Source organism: Pavona decussata, unplaced genomic scaffold (assembly GCF_977016875.1).
Source record: "Pavona decussata unplaced genomic scaffold, jaPavDecu1.1 SCAFFOLD_179, whole genome shotgun sequence".
Lineage (NCBI taxonomy): Eukaryota > Metazoa > Cnidaria > Anthozoa > Scleractinia > Agariciidae > Pavona > Pavona decussata.
The window spans coordinates 859600-872455 of record NW_028145589.1 but is presented as its reverse complement, the minus strand read 5'-3'; the positions used below and the strand labels follow the sequence as shown (position 1 = coordinate 872455).

At 40.8% G+C, this 12856-nt stretch overlaps 1 protein-coding gene across 2 annotated transcripts in view; it reads left to right on the top strand.

Moving 5' to 3' along the window:
* Positions 1–4345: 4345 nt before the first annotated feature.
* LOC146463324 (FRAS1-related extracellular matrix protein 2-like) overlaps positions 4346–12856 on the top strand; it is a 33062-nt gene continuing 24551 nt past the window's right edge. For both annotated transcript variants that reach the window (XR_014856928.1, XM_085084508.1), the window contains exon 1: positions 4346–8744. Coding sequence is in view for 1 of the 2 variants with exons in the window: in XM_085084508.1 (XP_084940634.1) it covers positions 6152–8744 (2593 nt within the window). In the remaining variant the exon portion in view is untranslated. The remainder of the gene's footprint in view (positions 8745–12856) is intronic.

The following is a 12856-nucleotide window of genomic DNA, read 5'->3' as shown; positions in this document are numbered from 1 at the left end:
AGCTCAACTTTTCAAGATTTCCTTTTCAGTTGTCTGCTAAGCCTTGAGAGTACAATTTCAAAACACGTTCACATACATGAACCACGCGGAAACAGAAACATAGAGCTCATTCCTATATCCAGCTGTGGTTGCGTGGTTTTGACTACAGAGGAAGCGAGCTTTAAGCACAATTGACGATATACTCACCCAAGCTTTTCAAGATGTGCATCCGGTTCAATTTGTTTTTATGGATGTTCATACATCAAAACAACCTCAAAACTAAAACAGAAAGTTGTAATCACTTTTTTCCACTTCCGCTGGGTTGATTGTACTTTCGGTTTTTCCATTAAAACATTACTTTCAGATGACACGAAACGTTCTCGCGTATATGGAGTCTTCTCCGTGTATGGTATCGTCTGTTATTGACTCTTGCGTTTCTTTAGTGTAATACAATTGGTGACGATAAAGTTCGTTGTACTGAATCAGAAATTTACAATGGAGAAATGATGAACCATCATAAACTTTTAACCATAATCCGGATTCACGATTTCTTCTGCCACGTGTCGTAATTTTGTTACGAAGCACGTTGAACAAAACATTACATAGAATACTAAATTCCAGTGATACTCAGGGGTGCGTGATTTGAACCAGACTAATCTTTTGGCAAGGCGGAGTACTCGTGGTGGTGTGCAGGAATACTCCTGGTATGTCGGAATTAAGAGTTTTTAAAGGACGGGATCATTCGCCTTTTTTGAGCTTATAATTCACACAAACGAAGCTTCAAAAAAGAATTTTGAGGGAATTATCAACATTTCTCTGTTCACGAGCATGAAAAGATATTGAAGGACTTACTGAGGTGAGAATTTTCATTCCTGATTTGAGGGCTGAAGGGTAGGGCAATTGAACCTCTTTTTTGTCCCCTGGAGGGCGGGAATTTGAACAAGTCAATCTTCAAAAGTTCAAATGCCTGGGGGGTATTGAAGGTTCGAATTGATCAGCGTGTAATACCGCCCTTATTATTAATTTCAGCACTGCTGGAAATATTGAAACGGAAAAGTGTGGAAGTTGCGTTGTTTGAACTGAGCAAAGTCGCCGAACCAGAACATGAATCCGCGGAAGGAATTAACAGAGAAGGAGGCAATCCTAATGTCTGCGGTTTCCTGACAACTCCTTTTTCATAGTAGGGGTATAGAATGGTCCTTGAAAAATAATGGGTCTCGGCAAATTTTCGGCGGGTCTCGAAATCTCGGCGTCTCAAACTGGAGTCTCGGAATCTCAAGCTCGAAAAAATAAAGCGGGTCTCGGAATCTCGCATTTTGAAATTTGGATCTCGGAGTCTCGCAAACCAAGCGAAAATTAAGTCTGAATAAACCGTCCTACACTGACAACAAACAATAATCTTGAAAAACGGCTCAACATCGCAATCACTTCTCCAGCTTCTGTGAAACATGTAAGCTTGGATAAATTCTGCTCGTAAAATGCCGTACTATGCTTTTCGGCAGTGTTAGTAAAATACATGTGATGCATCGCGACGTCTCGGGCTCGGATTTAGAAAAAGTAGTTAAGTCTCGGTCTCGAATTTTAAACGAAGGTCTCGGCGTCTCGGCGGGTCTCGCATTTTACCATTCTATACCCCTCATAGTGAGCTCCAGTGTAAAAACTTCGCTTTCGGTAACGTAAACAATACAGCTACTGAACTATACATGCCGTAATGGCAGCCAAGTACAGAAACTTTAAAAATACTTCGTTTGTTAACTATAAAGAAATATTAATGGACAGCACCACACAGACGCACTGCTCAGTAGCTTTCATTTCACTTTACAGAGCGGAAGCACTCATGGACGGACTATAATGGTTGAACAACCTTGTACAGAATAATAACCAAACTTCGGTGGAAAGGACTGCTCAGTAGCTTTTTATTTCAGTTTACAGGCAGAAGCACTTATGTACAGACTAAAATAGTTGAACCACCTTGTACAGAATAATAAACAAACTTCGGTGGAAAGTACTGCTCAATAGTTTTCATTTCAGTTTACAGGCAGAAGCACTTTTGTACAGACTAAACAAGGTTGAATCACCTTGTACATCATAATAATTAAACAAAACAGATGGGAAGTACTGCTAACAAGCTTTCATCTGAATGGTGACACTGGAGCAGCCAGTACCTTTGAGCATTTCATCCACAGAACCACCTTATTCCACAACATGTATAACTGTTTTAATTTCCGAAGCACCACTCAATCCTTTCGTTCGAATTGTCTCACTTTAGGATTTTATCCTTAGAAATCATACAAAAGAAAAGACTTGAGGAGCTGCTGGAACGTAGATAGAGGAGGTTGAAAGTCGGGGATAGGTGTTCAAACTTCGAAAACCAGTTTGCTTGAAAATCGCGTTACACAATATAAACACTGAACTCTACCAGTTCACGTTATATGGTCACGCAAATATAACAAACATACCAGACTGTTTCGTTCGGTCGACTGCGTTTAATTCTAGCTGCTAAATGTCCGAAAAATTGGGCGTTTAAAAATCAAGAAATCCTTCCATTAAACTCTATTGGTGTCTGTAAGCGAAGTTTATTTTTGTCCGGTTTACGATCCAGGATCGTCCATACCGTATATTAAGTTACCAAAGTCCAACTGATTCAACATGATTCAATTACTTCTCATTCTCCAGTTTGGGATTTAGTCTGACTTATTCTGGTCCCAGAGGTTAACTTTTATTTCTTATTTCGCCTCAAACAAAATTCAGGGCCACCCAAATAGAACATGTAAGAAAAACACTTAAACATGATATTGTCTCCTGTGTTTCGAGATCATTTTGTGGCCGTTTAAAGGCATATCTATGTAAGCTAATTCAGTTTTGGTCTGTTCGGATTCGTTCGCTGAAAATTTGAGTTGCATTCCTCGAATTTACCAGCTGTTTTTGGCTTTACGAACATGTTATATAGCTGACCTTTTGTTGTATTTTTAACGATATGTTTGCCCCGAAAACGAAAGGAATTAATTAGTGTCTCACTGTTGCGAAATTTTGAGCTGTCATTTTGCCAAAGAAAACTGTATATTCCCCCCCCCCCCCCAAAAAAAAAAGAGAAAAAAAATCAGAAATTCTGAAGCGATCAAGTCCTTCCAAAGAGATATTCAACGAAACAAACCCTTGGGTGCCCCAAGCGGAGACAACTGACAAGCTGCGAAGAGGAGCGACAAAAGTTTTCTCTCTCTAGCTCGTTGTCGCCTCTTCACGTCCCACCCCCTGTACCCCAGACTGGGACTCCTACTTTCAATATTTCGTCGTTAAAGGCGTATAAAAAACTGTTTAATTTGTTCTTTTAGTACCGCATGATTCATTCAGTTGCTTTTCAAAGCCGTGGTAAAATTTAAATCGAAAGGTATTTTTTTCTCGCTTGCAACACGCCTGAGCCTCGCGACCTTAGTAATGTCTTCCGGTTTCGAATAGCTAAGTCGTATAAAGAGCTAATTCCTAAAAGCCGGGCCCCTAGATGATGTTGTTTTCATAGCTATACGGTCAAATGGATGTGTCACGGTGCACACGCCAACACAGAAAAAAACAAAGCTAAAAAAAAAAAGCTAAAAAACAAAGCTTAAATTTCGGTTGCCCGGTCAAATTTTTACCCACCACGACGGCAAATTGAAAAGTTACGTTCTGAGATTCTGACTGATTGCTGTACACACCTGTCGAAGAGTTACGGTTATTCAATGACAAGTACTTTGCCGTGAATAGAGCTCTGTTCTTAGCAATCAGGTCTAAGCTTGATTATTAGTGCCATTTAATATTTAGGCTACTAGTCCATGCTATCCTAAATTCCTGACAACGCCTTGAGATTCGATCACCGTTGACCTTCATGTCTGTTTTTGCTTCAAGCATCTCGCAAATTTAAGGTCATCAATTGGTCATCTCGTTACTGACGACCTACTGGAACGACGCCCAACGGGACACACAGAACTAGCACAGCAGCACTAACCTCCATCCGTCTGTCTAATTCCTGTAGCAACCGCTAAATTTCAAACCTCTCCTATGAAGAGCCGGTGGAAACTCAGTCAAATTCTCAGCTGCGAGAATTGACAAATTGCTGTCAAACTTTCTTGCAGAAATTTTCGTCTCTTTACAGCAATGGAGATAGCGTCGAGTCATTGTATGTAGTTGTCAGTTGCTTCACTAAAATGTTGGAATCGAAACAGCTTGTAGTGTCTGATGCTTTCCTAATTTACGACAAGGTCGTGGCTTTTTTGCTTTATGTCATCGTTAAGAATTTTCTTTAAAGACATATTTGAGACATTTAAAGGAATAATTGATAAAAAACAGTCCAAACGTAAGTGAAGCAGACATTAAAAATTATTCGTTGCTAAAAAGCGACGCGGCTGGCCTTGTTGTTAATGATTTCTTTGACTGAGAAAGAACAACGCATTCAATATTCAATATGTGTGAAGCGAAGGGTTCAGTGAAGTCATGCAAAACTGAAGAAATCAATATTTATTTACACTACTGAGAAAAAGCCTGACAGGAACTACTGGCTGTTCACTGCTAAAAGCTTTAATTTAACAGGTGACAATCTCAAAAACTATAACCACATTACACGAATTAAGGTTTAATAATGGGTGGAAGAGGGTTAAAATGCAGTGTGTTTTTATGGTAACTGATCGCTTTTGTAGACTGTTCCATTACTGGCGAGCGCTGCATTAAATTTAGTCAAAAATTCGCTCAAAATTTAACGCTTCATCAATTCTCTCGCTTTCGTTGTGCAGGCAAAGTTATCTCCTACTTGAAAGATCTTGAAAACTGCGTTACACTGAAAAGATCGACCAAGATTGTAGTACTTTCAAAACGTTGCCATTTTTCGCTAATAAAATTTGGAGCTTTTAATAGATGATCCTCTCGAAGGGATATAGCGTTAAATCTTCCAACTAGTCGCACTTTATTAGTGCTTATTATGACAGTGCAAAATACTACCGTCTAGCTCATTAGCAGAAAAGATTAACGAAAATTCGTGACCAGAAGTGTTATAATGTCAAGTTGTATAAGGGCCAAAATACCAACGGAGAAAAGTTCAACGGGAGAAACCTAGCTCAGTAACTGAACTTTTAATGAACTCAAACAACGTAATGCTGAACCGAGCCGTTTAAAAACTGATATACTTTTTGCAAATTTGCGGTTCTCTTTCGAATCTGTTTTGTGGAAAGCTTTTTTTGTTATTGAATATGTCCCACAGTGGTTTTGTTCTTCTTAACACCCTGTTAAATTATCCAGCCTCTCGCAGTGATAATGAAAAAAAAGATGCGTAGGTTCAGCGTTTGCTGCTTGAAGAACAAACAATTAAAGTGCAACGGTGCTGACTTCCGCTAACACTTTATACATCGCAATTTAAACGCAAAATTAATTAAACACTTCATACAGGTGGGTTTTTTATACTCCCTTGACAACGTCACAAAGCGTCGGAAAACAATGGAAAATATCATATATTTTTATTGTGTTTTTAAGCTGGGCTTAAGGAACTTATCTGCTTCGTACCTCTTCAATCTGCTTACCACATGCCTGTCATTTTTAGCTGCGTGTGCCGGCGCCGAGGAAATCAAAATAAATTTCAGGAATCAAGGGGATTTAATCGTCGCCTAATTGGCTGGCTCATTTGTTGGACTCACGGCGTGAACACAATAAAAATTGAAAACTCGCTTCTCTAAACTCTTAATGCTAATAAGAGCGTGACAGTTAACTTTGCCAGACATACACTAACCTCGGCTAAACTCGATATTTTGCCAGAGGATTTCCGTTTCTTAAGCCATATTCAACTTCTGTAATATTTTTAGCTAGAACCGCGGTGCGCAGCCGATCAGTTCTTCAGCCAGGTGGTCCAAAGAAGTCTACATAATATTTTGCAAATATCGCACGCTCGTTGTGCGCAGTGAATCGTGGTGTCAATTTGTGGTCGGTCTGATAAAGGTGTAAATTGAATCTTTTTGAGCGCTGATATGCAGATATAATAAACTTTTGTCCGCGCGGGTTTCCGGTAACACCATTAACCTTGTGCAGAAAGCATTTGGTCAGAGTTTTCAAACAGCGACGGCACGTTTGTACGCCACGTTGCAAGGAGACGATAGTGCGACAAGGGCACCGCGACCACCTGAAAACAGCTTAGCATCTGCGAGGATTTGAAACAATGCACTTCGCCGCAAGCCTGGTGTTTGTTGTGAGTCTCCTCGAACTTGTCTTTTATTGCAATGGATTTGCTCGTGTGGCCAAGTTATCTCCGATAAGCGTCGAATTAGGTCGATCAGTGCTTCTGGATCCAGTGCGAGATCTCCAAATCATTTTTCCCGAAGGTGCTGTTTGTAGGGTCGCTGTTTTACGCAATGACCCCTTGTCACAACGAGTAGGTTTCTTAGCACCCGATACTTTTCCGTGTGATTTCTCTCTTGGCGATGTACAATATTCACACTTGGGGTCCATGTTTTTCATGCAAGATTTCGTTAAGCTTCAAATCCGCGTGGATACCGACACGGAGACTCGTTTAATTCCGCTCAATCTTCGCGTGACAGTTTCTTTCACAGATATGGAGATTGTCAAGAAAAATCAGCCCATCACAGTGGTTGAACTCGGGGGCACCTCCACGAGTATAAACAGCGACGTGCTTGCTTTCAAACAAGACCCAACCAAGAGCTGTACCGTGACCCTGCTGAACAACAATGGGGTAATTCCGCGTTACGGAGAGCTTGTAAACGTAACTAGCGACAGCGGGAACACTGCGCAATTCGAGTGCAAAGAATTTCTACAGTCCAATATTCGTTACAAGCATACGAAGCGCTCGTCGTCAAACCGGGATTTTCTCCCCGTTGTTGTGGAGATGATCGATAAAAACACCGACAGAATCGAGCGGGAGTACTTTCAGATAATCGTACGTATTTTGGAAGCCCGATCGAATCAGAGGCCTGTAGCTTCTTTCCAGTCTTCCCATACCGTCGAAGTCAGTCAGTACTCCATCGCACCGATAACTGCTGATATCTTAGCGGCGACTGACACGGAAACCGATGCCGGAGAGATAATTTTTAATATCACTCAAGCGTTACAATCAGGCGAGGGTTCTTTAATAAACACAGATGACCCTTATCATCCGCTGACGGCGTTTTATCAGAGAGATATCGAACAGTTGAAGATTGCGTACCGGCCTCCCGCGGCTCAGACAGACCAACTGCGTATGATTCAAGTGGTCTTGGAAGCTGTAGACTCGGAAGGCGCGAAATCTGATCAAATCATGCTCCTTATCATGGTGAAACCGACCAATAACAAGGCTCCTGTCGTGACTAAAAATACCGGTTTGAGTCTATTTGAAGGACAGTCACGCACCATAACGGATCAGCTCAATCTGGCTATAGCAGATAAGGATAATTTTAATGATGTTCGGCTGCAAGTGATCAGCGGTCTGCGTCACGGGGAGATTAGGATCATGGGACATACGGTTGACACTTTCATGGCAACTGATCTGGAAATCCCCGTGATAGAATATCACCACGATCACTCTGATACTTACAGCGATAACATCATATTCCATATGACCGATGGCAAACACGAAGTCAAGTTTTTATTTCCAATCACTATAGGCCCCGTGGACGATACTGCACCAATACTGGTGTACAATACTGGCCTGGTATTAGACGAAGGGGGACTGGCGTTGATTGACCAATTCATGCTAAGTGCGACCGACATCGACTCCGAGGACAGCAAGATTAAATTTAAAGTCGTGACAATTCCTAACTTCCAAGAAAGTTCAGGCTCAGTGCTTTTCCAGAGTAACGAGGTTGGTGTCCTGTGTTTGCGGACGAAGACTCCACCCGAAGGTGAAGACACGTGGGTTTTGCAAGAAGATGGATTTTTTGAACGGAATGTTACAGAATTCTCCCAATATGATATCACGAGCAGAAGGCTCCATTACCGTCATCTCGGAGGAGAGCATTTTCGCGATGAAATTACCTTTGTCATGCTTGATAAAGCTGAAGACCCGAACGTGTCTCCAATCAAAACTTTCCAAGTAACTATTCGTCGAGTCGATGATCTTCCACCCACTCTATTTCCCGGATGTTCACTGGTATTAACTGCTGATGAATACGGACTGACGAAGCTTAACGAGGATGTCTTGTGCTACACAGATAAAGATTCCAATGATGACGAACTTACTTTTTTTGTCACAAAAGAACCGCACTTTATCGATGAAAATCTGAACTTTACCTCATTTGCAGGAGAAATCGTCCTTTCGGACACGAACACCAAAGTGTCAAAATTCACTCAACTCCAAGTGCGGCACAAAAAAGTAGCTTTCAAGTCTCCTGATTTAGAGCTCGGTACACGAATCAGATACGCCCAGCTCGAGTTTTCTGTATCAGACCAATCGGGCAATACGGCCAGAAAACAAGTTTTTCGTATTGTTCTGAGGCCTGTTAACAACCAAGCTCCTAGAGTGGTTTTTAATACTTTAGAAGTAACAGAATTAAGTGAAGATATTCTGGGAAGCGAGCAGTTAAAAGTTTACGATGAAGACACACCCGATAGCGGAATATCATTCACTCTGGTCTCCGTTCCACGGTACGGCATTCTCCTTAGGGACGACCAGGAAATGCAACGTCTAGATTCCTTCAGTGTCCAGGATATCGGAACTTCCCGGATGTCGTATAGGCACTTGGTCAAAGGAGAAGCTAGCGATGAGATTGGATTGTCAGTTGATGACGGTGCACAGAGGAGCAACTTCCTGTTGGAAATAAGTGAGTTTTATTTAATTAAATAACTTTATATTTTTAGATCATGCTTATGGTGAAAGCGCGCCGATTTGTTAGTTAAGCACGACCGGAAGGTCTTCCGTTTAAGCTCTGATTGCCGCCTCAGCACTTTCACTGTCTGTAGCAAAAATATTTCAGGCTCCACATTAATTAGCCTAATTCAGTTTTGAAGACGAGAGACTCACCTCAGAGACAAAAGAGATACTGTCTTGATATAAATTTTGGTACGGTAAAATTGTCTTAAAATCACGACTGATATAAAGTGATGATGCAAAAGTATCGAACAAAAGCCGTCCTGATTCACCTGTCTTAAGTGAATTTAAGACGGTTTTCCGTCTGTGACTTTCCCGTCGTTTTAGACAGGAAAATTGAGGAATGAATCAGGAAGCGGGGTACTCACCAAAAATTTGGGTAGGTGAGGCGTGCTTCTTGAGGCCCCCTTACCGTTTTTCAGACCAAAATACGTGATTTTCCTTCCCCTATTTCAGGCCAGACCCTTGCGACCCAAGGAATTGCTTCAGTTTGCGTAAACATTCGAGAAAGGCTTTAAACGCTCGATGCTAATCTAAGTCTACTTCCCGAGACATGAAAAAAATAATCAGACCGGGTAGCTGCTTCTAAAGTCCACACCCAGTAGCTCTAAACCTTACCCTATTTTAATTCAGACAAAAAGGTTCAAAACCTATGCCCTTTGAAGCTGCACATACCTATATGGTATATAAAGGGAAATACGGAGATTAATATAAACTGGAGACGGGACGGTTTTCCGTCTCTAATGGCAATTCGTCAATTGTTTGTCAAACAAGTTGTACAAAAGTAGAACCGACGGCAACGGAAAATTTGCGGACGTGTCACATTTTGTTGCGAGACAAGTTTGCGCGAAACTTTGGCCTATTTTAAGCCTCTCAATTGAACTCAAGGTCCAGAAAATCTGGCAAAATCTTAGTAAATCACTCCAAAGCCCTCCCCCCGCCACAAACACACACAAACAAGTAACACACTTTACTTTGAGAGAAGAATGGCCGATAAAAGTTAAATAGAATACAGATTCGATTTTTATCTGACACAATGACTTCGTATGAGACGCACCTGAAATAACTCTACAGGTATACTCTGTGATGCGTTTAGCATCTTATCCCAAGAGGGGGGAGGGGGGAAGTGATGGGGTGGGGAGGGTGCCAGTAGTAGTACCCCTATAGTTTCTTTACTGCATGTACGCAGGTACGAAGCGCCAAACTGGCGTGCCAAGGAACTGTGTACAGTCAACTCTAGTAACAGGATCGGTGGATGATCAGGATTATGACAGTTCATTGTGTTATCTCTGCTTAAAATTCGCTTCTTTATTGCATTATTCCTGCCGGACAAAATCCCATTAATTTACTGCTTGGCTGTTATTCAATTTCATGGCTCTGGTACACACGATACGATACATACTTAAAAGGGAAGTCATTATTTCAAACTGTCAAAGTCCGAGGATATGATCCCTCACCTCGCTACTAAATTATTCAGCGTTAAATCTTGATTTCTCATTAAGTTATTTTTATTTTAATTAATTGGCTTAATGAAAAATCACCAATATAGCTGCGATCTTTCAACATCTTTGTTCCGTTTAAATAGAATCAATGGTTTGTTTCGTTCAGCTTAATTAAATAAATCTATAAATGGGTGACTAGTGGATTAAAAATAAAATCACACGACAGCTTTCACAAACAGGAAAACTGCATTAGTAGAGATTACTTCTTCGTGTTCTGTCCTTCTTCTGATTAATTCACTGCTTGCTGTTGAGAGCTGGATACCAGCCAGACCTGCTCTAACATGAAAAACAACGAAGAAACAAACAGAATCACACGAAATGAGTCAGGAGGTTCACCTGGCAAAGACTCAAAAGTTTAAATTGACCTTGAACGGTGCAATTACATGTAAGCGCAGTAAACAACCACATATGGACACAGTTTAGCCTCTGAACCCAGGTTAAAAAAAGACCAGAAACACTTTATATATTAAAATAAACGGCATCTCAGGAAACTCCTTTTCAGAAGCTGTCATCAAAGTAGTCACACTTAGACTGCCGACCATAACTCAAAAGTTAGAGCTCTTAGTTTGAAATCGAACGGTTTAATTGGATGAATCGAAAGCCTTCCCAAGGGACTTCCAATTTTAAAGAAGGGGTGGGTTGGGGAATGTATGTTGTTGTGAAGTAAATTTATCCTGGCGTCAAGTGGTAACAAGACCATGTTATGATGGATTTCTCAGCAATTTGCTATGTATTACTCATTCTGCTAAACTAAGATCATCAAGACCACGCTTTTCGTGATATAATCGAAATGGAGGAGTTTTATTTTCAAAGCAAAATTCAAAACACACGTGAACACTTCAAGACACGCTAAATAAGAGGACTTGTATTGTTGCAGTAATTGGTTTAATCATAAAAACCGACTGAACTTACAAAAAAGAACTTGTCAAAATAATGGTTTATTACTTCGTGTGCGGTTATCTCGGCTTAAACCGTGGAAAAGCTTTTTGTATTTTGGATTTGGAACAGTTGCATTTCCTTACTAAAGTTGATTCGCTGTGATAACTCAATAGGCCTGACTGTCATTTATTAGCAATCTCCTGAAAAAGGGGGAGTGGGGGGGGGGGGGGGGGGTGTTTGTACTTCTTTCGATAAAGTATAAAGGCATAATTTTCGTCTGTTTTCCTCCAAAGAAAACACAGACAAGATTGTAATAGCCTCCCCCCTTACCCCCCAATCAACGTTCCTTTAAAGGTCTAATAATTCAACAGACAGTACACTGGTAAGGGGGAAAGGGCCTTCTAAATGTTTGTTAACAACTGTGTCCAAAATTACCCCATGTGGTCGCAAATACCCTGAACTTTTGACTATTTTGGTTTTAAATCAAATATTCTCTTCCACCCTGGTGGGGGGGGGGGGGGGTACTCCTTGAAATTATCATGGGGGAAGGGCTCAGTTCTTCAAACCCTATTTCAGGCCAAAATATGTAATTTTCCGGTATTTTTTTCAGACCTGGGTTTTTTTAGATTCCATTCACATTTCTGTAAAATCCATACCCGCTTCAGACATTTAGTCTATACCCTAGGGGGAGTACCTCCCGGGTCTCTTCCCACTTGCACGAAAACGTCTGTTTATTTTTGTGCCTTCAGCTAGGTAACACTAGACCACTGAAATATTATATTTTTTTGCGTCAAATTGGGTTAGTGGATTGAGGCTTCAGATCCACTCCATGTTCTAAAGTTCAGAGGTTGTCCCCCTCCTCAAGGGGTGCTCCAACTTACACTTTATCGTGTTTACCTAAAGATTTATTCACGGAGCTAGAAATATTTTTTTAATAAGCCAAGGCTAGCCTGGGGGCTTGTTGATGTTGGAAGCAGTTTTTGGGGACTTATTTAGACACCTGATAGCATGTTCAACACAATACGCCATCGCCGTTTTTTTCCCGCGAAAGGACTCTTAGAAACGAAACTTCTTTCGTTTATATTTCGAAACACGTGGCTCCTTGGACTTGAAATTTGGCAGAATGTTTTCTCTTTATATGCGCTGCAAGATCACAAAAAATTATTACAACCTGAAAGGATTATGTAATCCTCCAGTACCACCTTAAATTCAATCTATACTAGCGCACTTACTCGCTATGAAAAAATGTCTGACTCTGTCTCCGGGTGGAAATACAGTGTGATTTGAAAACATTGCGGCAACGTTTGAAGTTCTGCCGTGGTGTCTTCAACGACAAGAACAACAACAAAGTTTACTATTGGTTTTTGGAAAATCATTTCGAAATTCTTGATTAACTCATAGAGTGTAGTATGAAAACGTTTTGGCCTTCGTAGAATTCACGTGTTATTGATATTTTCCTGTTAGTTATGAAGTGTCCTTGATAAATATGTTTTCCTTTGACTATGTTGGATGATCTTACTCATCAGGCTTGCCTTTCAATTGTCTTCATACGAACAGGTTAAGAAGTTCTAAGGATAAAGATCTTACTGCAGATTTTCGGCGCATACTGATATGTAAAAGATTGACGGAGAAGAGAATAAGAAAACAGTAAATTTCGTAAATGTGCCTAAGGTCTTGCCTGTCA